This window comes from Equus przewalskii, chromosome 18 (genome assembly GCF_037783145.1).
Source record: "Equus przewalskii isolate Varuska chromosome 18, EquPr2, whole genome shotgun sequence".
NCBI lineage: Eukaryota > Metazoa > Chordata > Mammalia > Perissodactyla > Equidae > Equus > Equus przewalskii.
This window is the reverse complement of record NC_091848.1, coordinates 13,137,464-13,153,254: the sequence shown is the minus strand read 5'-3', so window position 1 is coordinate 13,153,254 and position 15,791 is coordinate 13,137,464. Positions and strand designations below refer to the sequence as shown.

Here is a 15,791-nt window from a genome sequence, read left to right as displayed (position 1 = left end):
AGGGCTGGCTCTGCCAACACCCTTTCTGCACTGCTGGGTGACCCTGAGGGGATTGGTCGTGGGATCTCCAGGGCTCTAGAAGCAGCAGACTGGTTCACTTCATGAGTGTCTTTCAATTCCTGGTTTTAAAATGTGGGAAAACAGTGATTTCTTCCTTCTTCCAATACATTTTCCCAAATGATACTGGCATTTGAGATAAGATGACTCATTGGAAGGGACATTTAATCACAAGTAGTTTCAGAGATGACACCCTCCATGTATCATATGATCTCATTAAATACAACTTGTGGCTCACTTGTGCCCTGGTATCTGCCTCCAACCATTTTGGTGGTGAAGGAGGGAAAGAGATCTTCAGTCCCTTTTTTAAGGATTCATGGGGTGTTAATATGCTTGGAAAACCATACGTTTTAATCTGCTTGATGCCTGCCTTGAGCCAAACTGACTAGATAAGAAAGGTAATTTTTTAAGACCCAAACCAGTGCTTCAAACTGTCACACAGTTTATGTTTACCGATATTCCTAAACATATGCATGGATCTTTTTGGGCATCCAGATTCTCATGCTGAATTTTTCAACAAGGGAATTTAGATAGTTTCATTTCTTTTTGGGTCAATCACATCTTTCATACCATGGTTTTGCTGTTGTAGAGAAAAATTAAAAGTACAGAGAATCATAAATAATAGAATAACAACACTCGAGTATCCAATATCTTTAATGAACAAGTGTAAGCATAACATAATTTCCTTTAAGCCTCCAATTTTAGATTATTTTCGGTTCGATTATCTGAGAAATATGTGACTACCTCAGAGCAAGTCTGTAGGTTTTAGAACTCATATCATAAAGCAGCCAAAATTAGAGTAATTCATGGAGAAATGGAACAAATCAGATTTGGATGTCACTGAATAATTATTTCATATGATGAACACAAAGTCACAAATACCATAAAGCACTAAAAATGATAGCTATGAATGCCAACAAATGAAATAGAAATTGTTTTCTTTACTGTGAGCCCCAGTGCCTATAGCCAATGGGAAGTCTCTTGGCTGGTCTGAGAATACTTTATTGTGCTTAATTAAAATTGTATAACATAAGGTAACTTTTAACTTTAAAATTTAACTTTTGAATTTACATATTGCTCCCAAGAAAGTGGAGGATTCAGTTGAATCACGTTAGTTTTCTGTAGAGAGACTCTGTAGATGGTCCTCTTACAACCTAGTGAGTATAGGCAATCCTCGCATTCCACAGCACTGTGAACTGAAACTCGTACATGCCAGGATCCTATCATCGTTTGTGTGGGTCCAAGGTACCTGAGATCAGAGCTGATATGCAAGCAGTTCATTTAACACAGCCCCGTGCACTGCAAGGACTGCCTCTGCATTTCAGTTTATATTGATCAATTACCTGCAGTTTAGAGCAGCATGCTGAGCACGTGAAAGATGTGAATGTAATAATGAAAGTGTCTCTGGGTGACTTCACATCTTTTTTGGATCATTAACATCCCAAAGAGTTTATCTGCATCTTGGCTTATGTTCCTAATAACCCTTCTCAACCCTCCATCGCTCCAGGGGCTGAGTCACCTGCACCAGCATAAAGTGATTCATCGAGATATTAAAGGGCAGAATGTCTTGCTGACTGAGAACGCAGAAGTTAAACTAGGTAAGAACAGAATCCAGTGAGCCTGGGAAACCAGGAATTGATAGAATTATTTCAGCAGCTGGTTGGTTTTTTTTTTTTAATGAATGTAAATTTATCACTGTGGATTTGAAGGTTGTACTAAAAATGAAGAGGAAAATGTTTCTTTGTCTATTTCAAAAACATTTTTTAAAAGTATTTTGAGGAGTGAATTGGTATACAGTATAGTAAACAGAACCACGTGCTTAATCAGCATATAGAAATAATTGAGATTTTTTTTTTAGTAAAGACCCTTTACATTAGAAGTGACTGGCCTTGATGGTTTCCTCTATCTTAGTATTTGTTTACATTGTTGCTGCTTTGACAGAACAATGCTGACCCACTTTTTTTAATTGAAAATATCCACAGTTAGACGTTCTTAGGATAATGAATTCCTGCTATATTCCCATATATTTTAAGTTATATTTACATTGATTTCATTATCACGTAGGGCACCTGTACAAAATGGATGCTCAGTATTCTACTGTATATGCCTACCAATTGTCCCACTTCCATTTACCCAGTTATCAGTGAGGGAATCCTTTTCTCTGGTGCCCTCCCACAGTAAGTCTGGGATTGTCCAGATGAAGAAGAGAATCTCCACATGCATTTGCCTGCTTGGTGTATATGAGTAAGAGTATGAATTGACAAATATCCCATAGGATATGCAATTTGTCATCTAGAATAGAATTACTGGCCATATGATTGTTTATTTTCAAAGAGATTTAGGTATCTCCTATGTATATATCCCAAACATTTGCTCTGGCCTTTCTGTTAAAATATATAATTTCCATTTTTCCTTAGTTAGCATTTGGGGTGAGACTTACCTCTCATGAATACCCCCTTTTAAAACAAAAGCATTCATTATGTAGGGAAAGCACTTATGTATGTACTGACTAGATAAGCTGTCCTCAGAATATTCACTCATCTCTAATTAACAGTTACTTGTTGAGAGAATAGTATATGCCAGGCGTTGTACAAGACACTTACGAAGATTATCTCATTTCATCATCATAGCAACTCTATGTCGACCATGCTCATCATGCTCATTTTCTAGATGAGGAAACCAAAGCTCAAAGAGGTTGATCTACCAGCCCTAGGTCTCATCACTAGTAAGTGGCAGAAATGGGATACAAACTTAAGCAGTCTGACTCCAGAAACTTAGCTCTTAACTGCTTCCTTTGTATCCCCTAAATACTACCCTTTATGGCAAGCAAGCTTGCCTTTTATTTAACACCTAGTTTTAGTCCCCGTGAAGGCTTGGTGTAACCAAATATAACACTTTGTGCTGTCCTCATTGGGACACTTGATACACTTGATCCATTTATATATGCAGTTTAGAAATACGCATTCACAATAGCAAAAAGGAAGATGCAACCCAAGTGCCCATTGATAGATGAACGGGTAAAGAAAATGTGGCACCTACATATGATGGAATATTATGCAGCCTTAAAAAGGAAAGAAATTTTGACACATGCTGTAACATGGATTAACCTTGAGGACATTATGCTAAGTGAACTAAGCTAGTCACAAAAAGACAAATGCTATATGATTCACTTATATGAGGTACCTATAGTGGTCAGACTCATAGAAACAGGAAATAGAGCAGTGCTTGCCAGGGGCTGGGGGGATGGGAGAATGGGGAGTTATTGTTTACTGGATACGGAGTTTCAGTTGAGGAAGATGAAAAAGTTCTAGAGGTGGATGGTGGTGATGGTTGCACAATGATGTGAATGTACTTAATGCCACAGAACTGTACGCTTAAAAATGATTAAAATGGTAAATTTTATGTGATGTGCGTTTTACCATAATACAAAATATACATTCATTTTATCGCCATATAAAATTGTAGACTTTATTCATTTGTCTTCTCTTAAATAGTGGACTTTGGGGTCAGTGCCCAGCTTGATCGAACAGTGGGCAGGAGGAATACCTTCATTGGGACTCCCTACTGGATGGCACCAGAAGTTATCGCCTGTGACGAAAACCCGGATGCCACATATGATTTCAAGGTATGACTTCTTCCTTCCTTATTATGTTTCAAAACCATTTCTAACATCTCACCCTGCATCTTGTGGTCAGAGAATTCTCACATGTCTTTGGGCTTACAATTCATGTAATCCAAAGGGAGAACTGGAAAACATTATTTGAATTTGAAATGATAATTCAAGTGAGAATTTTTTTCATCAATTCACCCATCATATCTGATTGCCTATTTGTAAACAATCTTTAAACCATTTTCTATATTTCGAACTTACTCTCGCTTCTTATTAGAAAATAGGTTTCTATTTTGGTTATAGTTGGAGTTTTGGTTATAGGTATAGGTTTGGTTAGATTTTCGGCAAAGTGTATATATTCTGAGAGCTCTTTATGTTAAAATAAACCAAGATATGAATTTGTTGTCTTGGGTCTTCTTTTTCTGATTAAAAATAATCTGACTTACTCATTTCTACATTGCTCAGAGTTTACTTATTGGAGTTTCTTTTCAGTGAGAGAGAGCCAAATTGGATGTTGGTGGCTACTTTATGGTGTTTCTGTGCCTGTCCTGGCGTTTCATAGAACTTGATTTGTGGCTTGTTATTTGTCTCATAAACTGGAAATTTGCCACTAAATTCAAACACTGTTAAGTAGAGAGGTGAGAGCTGCCCCCTTCCCAGGAAGCCCTCCTCTTCCATTCTGCTAGACAGGATTCCAACATAATTTGGGGTTACTGTCCCGTGGATAGCTGCAATGTCAGGTGACACTGTTGTCATGAATTGTCACTGAAAGTTGAGACATTAAAATTGGAAGTAAGTGGGATGTAGGATCTGTGTGTTTGTAGACTGTGCAGTAGAGGGAGAGCCACCGTGTGATCTTTATGTAGACTACAGGACAATGGGGGCAAAACCTGATACCTACCTAGTCTGGTTTCATAGGCGCATGGACTTTCCGCCAAAGGACTTTAGAGATCATCTCCAAGCAGCCTCATCTTCCAGACAAGGACACTGACGCCCGAGGCCTTTGCAAGTGCACACCCAGTTAGTGGTCTTCTCGGAGCTGAGACTTAAACCCACATCTCCCAATCTTTGTTCAGAGCTCTCCCCAATATATTGCCCTGTTCCTCTATGACGTGCTGCTATATCCACCTCCTGTTTACCAACAAAACAGCCTCTGTAGATATATTTGAAGAATTCCTCTTTTGAAGAACATTTTTAGTTCTCAACATGTGGGGTTATTATTGAAATCAGGTCACAAAGATGCAAACATTGCAGTGTCTTTGGGACCCAGTGGCTCAGGACATCGACAAAATTATTTGCCTCTTTGGAGAGACGCAAGCTTGAAGGTCTAAAAACAAAATCTCCTGTAAATGTCCTCTTCTTCCAAAGTTTGTCACTGTGATAACCTGACAACAATCTGTCCGAAAACAGCTGCCAAGTTAAAAATTAATCTCTTGACAAAATAAATGTCATTTATTTAAACTGCTAATGATAAACGCATTTAAATAGTTTATTTTGCAAATCCCTTCAGAGAAGCCACTACAAAATATATGTCCCAGACCAGGTATGTGTATCGTAATTGGCTATAAGCAATTCTTCAAACAATAGTTACACTTGACAAGTGCTCCACCTGGGCTGCAGATATTTTAGATGACTTGATAACATACCAGAGAGAATCAGCGTGTTTCAAATGTTTACCCTTAGCTTAGCCTTTTAAGTATTTTGACTGGCTGTACTGTGTATGGGATTTCTTTTCTGTGACATAAAGTAGACCCCTGTGACTTAGTTTTTTCCGTAGAGTAACTGGAAGAGGACTTCCTTCTGGCAGCCAAAGCTTGGCATTAAACTGATATCTTGGTCCTCTTTCCTCAATTTATGGCTAAGGAATATAGTTGGGGATCAGTGAAAAAGTTTTGAGCCCAATGCATAATTCTAGGTGTGGACAAAGCCCTGGTGGGTGAGTAACCACAGGGCATCATGTTGCACATGGTCATGTCAGATGTACTATAAGATCCATGTGACTATAAAAGTATCCTGAGACGTTAATAAATTGAAGATTAATTTCCATGTTTTTTATTAAAAAATAAAAAATCCTGATGAGAGAATAGGTTCAACTGTATCAGTCATTTAGACCTTAGTGTGACTTAATTTTTACGAGTGTAGGAGGAGGAAGATTGTACAGGAGGAGGAAGAAGTCATGGCAAGAACATGAGCTTCACTGGTCACTTGACATGGGTAAAGAGGGGACATGACAGGGGCCGGCCCTCTGGTGTAGTGGTTAAGTGCGGCGCACTCCACTTCCGCAGCCCGGGTTCACGGGTTCGGATCCTGGGCACAGACCTACACCACTCATCAGCCATGCTGAGGTGGCAAACCACATAGAAAATACAGGAAGATTGGCACAGATGTTAGCTCAGGGCTAATCTTCCTCAAGCGAAAAAAAAAAGGAGCATGGCAAAAGGGCAAATTAGGAAGATCAGGCAGAAAGGAAGGTTTGGGGGTTCTTTAAAGATTCCTTTCAACCACTTCACAGTTTTACTGTGGACCAGAGAAGAATCTATTCTGTAAATATAATCTTTCTACTTCTTTCTTGGCACCAGATCTTACCCTTTTTGCTGCTCGCTATTCTTAGGAATGTGGTCTGTCACTAGGAGAAAACAACAGTACGTTGACTTTCATTCACTCAGCATGTATTTGTTAAGTACTCACTGTGTGTAAGGAATTAACCGTGCCGGATCTGTACGTACAGTTCTCAACACGGAAGGTTCATTTGCAACCCCATTGACGTTCAGAGGTTTGGTCCTGTGTGTTTGGTAGTCTGTGTGACCCAGCTGTATCCTGCCTCAGACCCTGATGTCAACAGTTCAGGCTCTAACGAGCATGAGACACTGCCAGCCTAGAGGGCATGTTTAGAGTAAACCATGACTTGAAGGCCACTGGGCTGTGTTAGATTCCACAAAAGTCCTTCCTTTAATGAAAACAAAATGCAAAAGAGAAGAGTTTAGTTTGGTTTTATTATTTGATTATGTATTATTTAATTTGTCTTGAAAGACTGCTATACATTTTTCCAAAAACGACAGCAATTCAATAAAATAAGGGCCTCTGTAGGAAAGGGCCTCTCTCTGAAGAGCTCATGCTTTTTATTGCAATCTGGTTTCGTCTGATATCTGCCGGGCACAGTAAGTACCAGACTGAAGATCACCCCCATCCCGGAGCAGCGCCAGGCTCCCATCCGCCCGCGTGTGCACGTTACCCTGGAGGCCCTTCCTTTCTTGTTTTCAGAAATTCTGTCAAAACACTTCAAACAAAAGGAAAGGTTTCTTTTCCCTGATAAGTATGTGGGGCAATAATGAAAGCTTTCTCATTTAATAATAAGCGTTCAAAGATTTGAAATTAATAAAACTGTTCAAAATTCCTAGGCTGTTTAAATTGTTATTTTTAAAAATTTGAATTTCGTTTCAGTTGAGTGGGATTTGTCAAGTGTTTTATAGTCCTGTGGATTTCTTGCTTTAACAGAGCCACTCACTAGGGGAAGTTCCCTGAGGCCACATCCCCATCCGTAGGGCACCGGGTGAATAACGCCGGGAGCAGCTGTCCAGTGGAACACTATGCAGCCATGGCAGCAATGGGCAGCGTGGATGTTGACGTTGCACACATCCCAAGATGGAGTGTTGGTGCTAAGAGCAACTTAGAGTATAGCGCACATAATACAGTCTTATTCTCCTCTACCCCATGGATATGGGGTAGAGGATATGGGGTATGGCATGTGGATGGAGAACTTAAAATTTTTATTTTATATATCTTTCTGTCCTGTCCTTTTTTTAAATCATAAACTGGCCTTGCTTTTATATTAAATTAGTAAAGTAAGAGAAGTACAGTGAAATGCATATCCCCTCAACCCCCAGCCTCCGTCCTCCAGCCGGATCTGTGCTATTGTGTATTATTCACCTAAACTCTGTCCATGAGACTGCACACAGGTGCTGTGGATCCTTTTCAGATGTAGGTGTCTCCTCCAGGGTTGGGATGAATGTTGTGCTCTGGCTGTAGAGCAAGTCCTCGTTTCCCTGTGTTACAGATAATTGGCTTTATTCAGGCAGCACGGAAAGAGCTAGTCTAGCTGAGGCTTAGCTGGGGATGAAATGAGCAGCCTGACTGGTCAGGGAGTCACCAAGATGCGTGCAGGGTGTCCTCTGAGAGGACAGTACGTGGAGTGCAGCCTGAGATTTATACTCTCAAACAAGGCCTGGCCTCTGTCTCCTGAGGTTCAGGTAAAGGTCCTGTCCTATTTGGAAGAAGGGAGGGATGGCACAGAGACCATGTCATTATCACCAGTGGAAAGCTGAAGCTGCTATGCAACGTTTTTCTTGTGGCACCATGTTCATACCCATCTCATAAGGTTCCTTCATCTGACACACCAGCACCTCCTCTAGGCTACAGGCAATCCCCAGGCAAAGAGAATAAGCTATTCTTCTAATGTTTTTCCTTTGGTCAGATAACAAATGTAGATGAACAGAGACTAAAGATTTCTGCCTCAGTTTGTTTTATGTGTGAAATGGGATTATTAATAACGACCTGTTCTGGAGCATCCTCAGTGACCCTGAACTCGCCACCTGGGTTCCATGTATATGTAAGGTAGCATGTAAGTGTTTGACTCAGTGAATAAGAGTCAGGCTTTTGAAGTGGGGCAGGACTGGTTTAAAATGTAGACTTTGCTTCCTGTTTGCTGTATTACCTTAGGGAAGTTATTTAACCTTTCTGAGCTTTATAAAATGAGAATGATAAATTGTATATTACAAGGTTATGTTAGAATAAAGTGAGCCAACATATATAAAGGAATTAATTCAGTGCCTAACACTTGGTAAGTACTCAGTATATGATAGTTAATATTGGTGTTTGTGTGTCACATGAAGGTACTGCTATTTGGGGCCATTTTTGACCTAAAAAAATGTAGCAATATCGTACAATTTAAACCTCATAACTTAAACCCCACACCTCTACTTGTTTGCATATGTGGAGCCAGAATCTGCTTCTCTGTAACTTCTGCCTCTAGATGTAGGTGCTGCCCTTAGGGACCACACAATAAATTCAATTTCCTTTGTCCAGCTAGAACATTTCCAAAAAGAGAATAACAAATAAGTTACACAGTAGAAGACTATTTTCTGGTCTTTGGAAGTTGGTAGAATCCACTGTACCAGCTGTGCCCGTCGTGAAGCTGGTGTTGTCAACTCTCGACTACTTCGCTACCTTCTGCTTTAGGATGCTGCGGGTAGGACTCGGCTAACCCCGTTTCTGCCTGTACATCTGGATTCTTATTACGCTCTGCCAGGAGGGAGAGACTGAAAGGCTGGAGGAGGAAGGACACCCCCTCTTCTCCTTGCTTCCCTTAAGCTTCCTGTTTACGCCTGCATCATCCCAGCGACTTCTTTTAGTACCAGTATATATGTAAGCTCATTGTCACCTTACCTGACTCAGGTTTGCTGGTTGAACTGCCAGCCAATGATAATTGATTCTCAAGGTCTTTCCACACCAATATTTGTGAAGTATACGCTATGTGCACTGCAGTGTTATGTACTTTGCATATATTATCTTATTGAATTCTCATATTAAACCTGCAAGATAGGTGTTCTCTTCATGTTCCAAGTGAGGGAATGGGCTCAGAGGAGTTGAGTGGCTTTCCCCAAGGTCATCGAGCTAGTCATGTCAGAGCTGAGAGTCAAACTTAGGTCTGCCTGGCTACACAGCATGGGCTCTTCCTGCCTCTTGGTGCATGCGGGCTCTCTTCCTCTGTCCAGCTGCCTCTCTCTCTTTGTGTGGTTAGTTCGGCCTTCTGAAAGTGTACTTTTCTTTACGTGTTGGGCAGCTCAGTCCCAGAAGGAATGCTCTCTCGTGTTCCGGTTGCCTGTGCCAGCTGGCCCTGCACCAGCCAGAAGTTGTATGCTTGCCTCTGCCTTTTCAGAGGCACTGGAATTTGTCTCTGTTCTTTTTGTAATGCACACAGGACTGGGCTATTAATCATGCCATGGGCCAGGCTGCATAACACCTCTGGAATAACAAATTACCCAGCTCCTGCCAAAATGAGTCACACCATGACCACGAAGGAAACTTATCTCTCCCTGCCTCTCTCCTCATCTTGTCCCTCCCTCTTCCCTTTCTTGTCTCCTGTGATCTGTCTTGCCAGTTGTAACTGGAACATTTTCTCCCGTATTTAAGTTCTGAAGTGTCTTTGGGACTCGCTAATGTATCCAAAGACTTAAACAAGGCCCATCAAGGACATTTATTGCTTTCTATCCTGGGCAGTTAAGCGTAGCTTACAAGCAGCTCTGGGTATATATGGCTAGGAATATAAATGTTCTTTTTGGAAAACAAAGGAACCCCAGCAAAAAAAATGATCCTGGGCTGTGCAAACCTTGTGTGTGTGTTTAGCAACAACTTTGAATACATCTTGAAATATAACAAAGAGAAAGGACAAGAGTTGTCTTCTTTAGTGTTCTATGCAGAGAAATTACTTGGAATCTGAGGGCAGTGGTATTGTGCAGGTGTGTTGTTATCCCCAGTTGAACTGAGCACTTGTAACGTTTATGTGAATAAGTTGACAGGCTCATGAATTAAAGAGTCCCCCCATTGGTCCTAGTGTGGGGTTAGCCCATGCCCGGCCATTTGCTCTAAGGTAGTTTGCACTTTAGGCACGAGGCTAGACCCCCTGGACAGCCCACTCCACGTTGTACGGGTTTCTGTCCAAATGCTGAATAGACCTGGGTGTCCCTCACAGGAGTCTGAGAAGTTCAGTTCTAGGGAATGGCTCAGCACGGATTTCATAGTTCCCTTCCAGTGATATCTCCTTTTCATGTGGCCTTGACGTTGTTTGATAGGAATAGCGAGGCAATTTCACTTTGCTCTCTAATCTGAGTGAGGTGACGGGTGCGAATTTGGAATAATGTACAAATGCAGGATGTACTTAAAATTAAAGGAGGATGAGAGTCTGTATCAGAATTGTGGACCATTGAGCCAAATTTCACGTTATGTTTTCTTACTAATCTACTGAGAGGCTGAAGCAGCGAGCCTCTTTTTGGGGTTCCGTAACCTGGTTTTCCCCATCTCCTGATTTGCCCCCTCTTTTGCAATATTTAGAGACTACTGAGCTGTAGACAGAGTGGGGGAGAAGCATACTGTTAGAGATGGAGATTTCACAGGTAGAGGTGCAGGCATCTAGAAAATTCTAGTAAGAGCATAAAAGTCAGTCTGAGCAGAAGAAAGAAAATAAGAGTATAGGCTCTCTGTTGTTTGTATTAGTCGAATTACAAGATAGAAGATATTGTTCATTCACTCAACAAATATATCAGGCACCTACTACTCTGCCCGGCTCTGTTCTCAGCACTGGGAATACATCAGTAAAGACCACCATGCAAAGGTGGCCCTGCCCTCATCTGATTTGGTTAAACCATATGAAATAGCTGTTTCCGTAGGTTAAAAACTATTGGCGATAAATATGCATTTACTGTATGATCCAGCCATTCCATTCCTAAGTGTTTACTTAAAGGAAATAAAAGCAAACCTCCACACAAAGACTTGTACGTGAGGTTTGTGACAGCTTTATATGTAATAGCCCAAACTGGAAACAGCCCAAATGGCCCTCAACGAGTGAGCGGATCGCAAACCGTGGTGCCTCCATACAGTGGGACGCTACTTGACAATAAAAAGGAATGAGGTATGATACACACTACAACAGGGATGGACCTCAAACACGTTGTGCTAAATGAAAGAAACCGGATGATTTCATTTATATAAACCTTCAGAAGATGCAAACTAACCCACAGTGGCAGAAAACAGATCAGTGGTTTCCTTGGAATAGGAAGTGGGGCTGGGGACAGGAAGGGCGTGAGGGAGAGACTACAAAGGGGCTAGTGGACCTTTTGGGGGTCATGGATTTGTTTACTGTCTTGATTGTGGTGATGGTTTCATAGGCGTATACATATGTCCGACCTTATCAAATGGTACGCTTTAAATATACACAGTTTATTGTTTGACAACGATACCTCAATAAAGGTGTTAAAACAGTCAAATGGCAGCAATTTCATGTGGTTCAATCGGTAGATAAATTTCAGTGATGAACTAATTTTTAAAACCTTATATTCATTTTTCATACGTGTATTGAAAACTCGCCGTGTGTCAGGCACCGTGAAAGCTGTTGTCAGTGAGAAGTGAACGAGGCTGTTTGTGCCTTTTACCCCAGTGGGTGAAATCAGTTTGTGAAGAGACAACTGAATGGCTTTCTCCCAGGCAGTTTTGAAGCCATTACCAGGTTTAACCGTATTGTCGTTTGTTGACTGCATTTATGCATGTGTCTGTGCCTTCCTTCTTTTTCAGAGTGACTTGTGGTCTTTGGGAATCACTGCCATCGAGATGGCAGAAGGTGCTCCCCGTAAGTACCTTCCTCTGAGTGACATCTGTTGCTGGTCTGCTCTGCGGGGGCTGGAGGTTCCTTGCCAGGAGCTGCAGTGGCTTCACTTCTGCTGCACCGAGCCCTGCATGGATTCGAGCTGGCGCATTTAGAAAGCAGAGTCATCTGAAATCAACCGGGAATCCATTCATTTCACAGTGGCGTGAGGCTGTTGTATTTCTGGGGTGAAAAAGAAAAAGAAGGGGAGCAAACTTTGGAGAGGTTTGCTTGTTTTACAGATTCAGTGTGTAGCTTATACTTGAACTGCTCTTCACCTCACATAAAACTGGGACCAACCCACAAAGACGGTAAACTCCAACTTAATGAAAATTCAAAGCCGATTTTCAGTGCACAGGTTATGCAAACACTTTTCCTCAGTTGCTCTCATTCCTATGAAAATATGAATGTATACACTTTTATATTTCCCTGCTGTTATTTGAGGCAGAGTAGCCAGGGCTCTGGCCATCTGGAGAACCTCTCAAATTCCTTGAGATCCGGAGTATTGGCACTGCGCAGGGCCCCTCCCAGCCCTGAGGTGGCCCTGGAATGTGCCTCAAAGACTTCCATGCAGGAGGCACAGCTGACCCAGGGCCGGACTGTGGCAATGGTACCAAGATTGCACCTCCCAAGGGCCACCCCTCATCAGTGAGCGAGCTTGGCAAGGATGTAAGGCAGGCCTTTCGGGAAGTCACAGGGTTCCTGTGTAGGCAGCCTTCACTCAAGTGATCGCCTATGACTTGGCAAATCCCCCTGAGACTGCAAGACAGTCCAGTACGCTTCCGCCTACTTTTCCTCCCTCTCTCCTTCCCTCGGGGTGTGACAACTCTCCCAGTCATCCCTGGCTCCCTCCCTATTTCCTTTCACGCAGGAATTTTCCCAAGTAATACCCTCTCATGTTTAATGCCACCTTGGTGTCTGCTTTTCAGAAGCCCTGGACCAAAACAGGCCCCTTATTTGCATGGCGGGTCATTATGGTCATCTGACTTTTTATCTTCAAGTTACCGCACTCTTCATATTTCTCTCAAGAGCTGGTGGAATTGATCTGTAGCATGATTGATTTGGAGTGTTTGTTGACAAAATTCCCCTCATCCACAATGCTAATAGGCATTTATGAATCAGAAAAATATTAGATTGCAGGCTTAAGTCCATATTATCATTCTTGATGAATATTAAAGGGGGTAAAAATAAACTTCTACCCACAGAATCGTTTTGCTTTTAGGGAGAGTACATTCTTATTCTAGGCACAAAGAAAAAGATACTCCCAGATGTTCGAAAAGTAAACTAGTGAAATATTTTGATTAAAATAAGACCGTATGAGTGCTTTCACTATAAACGATAATGTCATGTTTACAAGTTGAGATATTTTTATAACTTTTTCTGTCAGACTGTGCTCCGGTCTTCCTGGGGCCAGGGAACAAAGCAAAACAGATCGAAAAACAAAAACAAAAAAACCCATCATGAAACCTGAAAGGCCATTCAGGATATTTAGAAATACAGAGAGAAAGGTGTTCTGCTCAGTGCCTTAGACTCCAAAAATCTACGGAGATGAGATTGTGTCTGGATGAGCCGTCAGTGTAGAGAAATAGGCCATAGATTATCAAATATCTTTTATTTTATGACTTAGTCTTTTACTAATTAAAAATGATTTACCATTTCCATTGCAGCTGTTATCTTGATGTTGTTTACTTTGAATCTTAGACGGTTATTTACAGCAAAGTAAAGGTTGTTGACCCTTTAACTTAGTTTCCTTAAGTATGAAGCAAATGTAGAAATATTTACAATATCTGTTTGAAACATGTTGTATCTTATGACACTCCTGTGGTTAGACGTCACTCCTTTAAATGCTTGCTAAATGGAAGCTCTGTGGCCTTCCGACTCTGCTCGCTGGTCATGCGTGGACTCAGGGAGCCATTTGGCAGCGTCAGCTCTACAGCTAGGATGGCTTGGCCTGGGTTTGGCCTCCTAACCCGAGCTGGCCCTTGTTCTGGTCTCTTGCAGCTCTCTGTGACATGCACCCCATGAGAGCCCTCTTCCTCATCCCCCGGAACCCAGCGCCGCGGCTGAAGTCCAAGAAGTGGTGAGTGCAGACCTGAAGGCAGGGTTGCCCTCTGATTCTCTTTTGGATGAGCCAAATCCTTAGGGCCTGCTGACAGTGAGTCTAATCCTGAGACTTGGTGAGTGATTTTCCATGTGCTGTCGCTCATCATACAGTACATATTATGTACCTACTATCTGCACAGCAAGTCTTTATTCCCACAAGTTCAAGATAAGGAGCTGTAAGCTCCAATGGGTAGTGGAACCCGAGTAATAAGATAGAAGCTCTTTGATCAATCGCTCCAAGTGATCTCTTTCCTGGCCTGCAGAATATCTCATCAGAGAGGTGACAGTTCAGAGAGTCACCTCGTTAGATTGGCCGCCTTTTCTTTTGCTCCTTAAGACAGTAATTCCCTAAATGCATACACACACCTGGTAGTATGCGAGGTGATTTCACGGGTCTGTGCATGAACGTTTGTAATTTTTGTTTTTACTGTTGCTTTCTCTTTATGGCGGGTGATGCTGGCTTCTTATTTGGGGCAGTGATATAACCTTTCCATTTAATAAACTTATTCACATAAAAAGTGACTTAATTTAAAGAAAAATCCTTAGTGAATTCTTGTATGGGTGGTATACAGATTTGGTGAAAGGTGTGTTGGTCATGTATGAGTGACTGAAGTTTGGGAAGCAGACTTCTACAGGTTAGGCCAGAAAATGGACTTTTGACTTTTTTGTGTATTTATATCAGGGTCTATGACAAAAATTCATTGCTCCTTCCCTCCCCCTGTGGATGTGGTGTATTCTCTCCCATAGATTCTTGAATTCTGATTCCACTTGCCCTGGGGCCAGCCAATTCCTGGACCGCTAGGACTGCCTGTCCTTTTCTGGAGACGCAGGCTGGGCAGTTGGGAGAGTGAAGGGCCAGGACCATCCCGCCCCTTTTCACACCACTCCATGATCAGGCCTTGACTGGGCCCCTTCTGTTTCTCACCCACCCTCCGCTATCCAGAGAGCAGTCCTGGTTGATACCAGTCACCCAGGAGTGACAGAGCAGCCCTGGCGGAGCTGCACAGAGACAGGGAAGGGAGAGCAGGAAGCGGGGACAGCCTCTGAGTTGCTGAGGCCTGCGCTGCTGCCGGGAGAGTGAGAGTTGCTATTGGTAACAAGGAGGGAGAGCCGGCCCTGCTCCTCCTCTCCGGAGGGTCACTGTGCTGAGAGACAGTCGTTCTCTCCCCAGCAACAGCCTTCCATTGGGCACCGGCACAGCGTGCGATTGATGGGCGCCCGGAGGCCCTGCGTCCTCCTCCTCCCTGGAACAGACTCGGGAGAGAGGAGTCGGCTCAGTTCTGTCCCCTGGAAGCGTCAGTGGCACTACAAAGCCCTCTGCTAGATTTCTGCCGGCTTTTCGTGCCAAGCCTCCCCATGGGGCCTGCTGTATACAGTGGGTGTTACTTACTTACCTCGTTCCCTCTCTGCCTTCTCTGCTCCCCGCCCTGCTGCCGGACAGATGTTCCAAGCTCTTCCACAGAGGACAGACTGGCCATCAGCATAGCTGTTTTGTCTTATTGGCACAGTTTGGCCACACACCGTGTTTCAGAAATATTTATATTAATTGCCAACTTTTAAAAACCTGGTGATTGAGCATTCCATGGAGATGTCTGGGCTTTTATGCAA

General features: G+C 42.5%; 1 protein-coding gene across 33 annotated transcripts in view; it reads left to right on the top strand.

Moving 5' to 3' along the window:
* Positions 1-15,791, top strand: part of TNIK (TRAF2 and NCK interacting kinase) — a 383,771-nt gene that overhangs the window by 256,777 nt on the left and 111,203 nt on the right. For all 33 annotated transcript variants that reach the window (XM_070583121.1, XM_070583113.1, XM_070583127.1 and 30 more), the window contains 4 exons: positions 1,565-1,655; positions 3,552-3,682; positions 12,011-12,065; positions 14,082-14,160. In XM_070583121.1, coding sequence (XP_070439222.1) covers positions 1,565-1,655; positions 3,552-3,682; positions 12,011-12,065; positions 14,082-14,160 — 356 coding nt within the window. The remainder of the gene's footprint in view (positions 1-1,564; positions 1,656-3,551; positions 3,683-12,010; positions 12,066-14,081; positions 14,161-15,791) is intronic.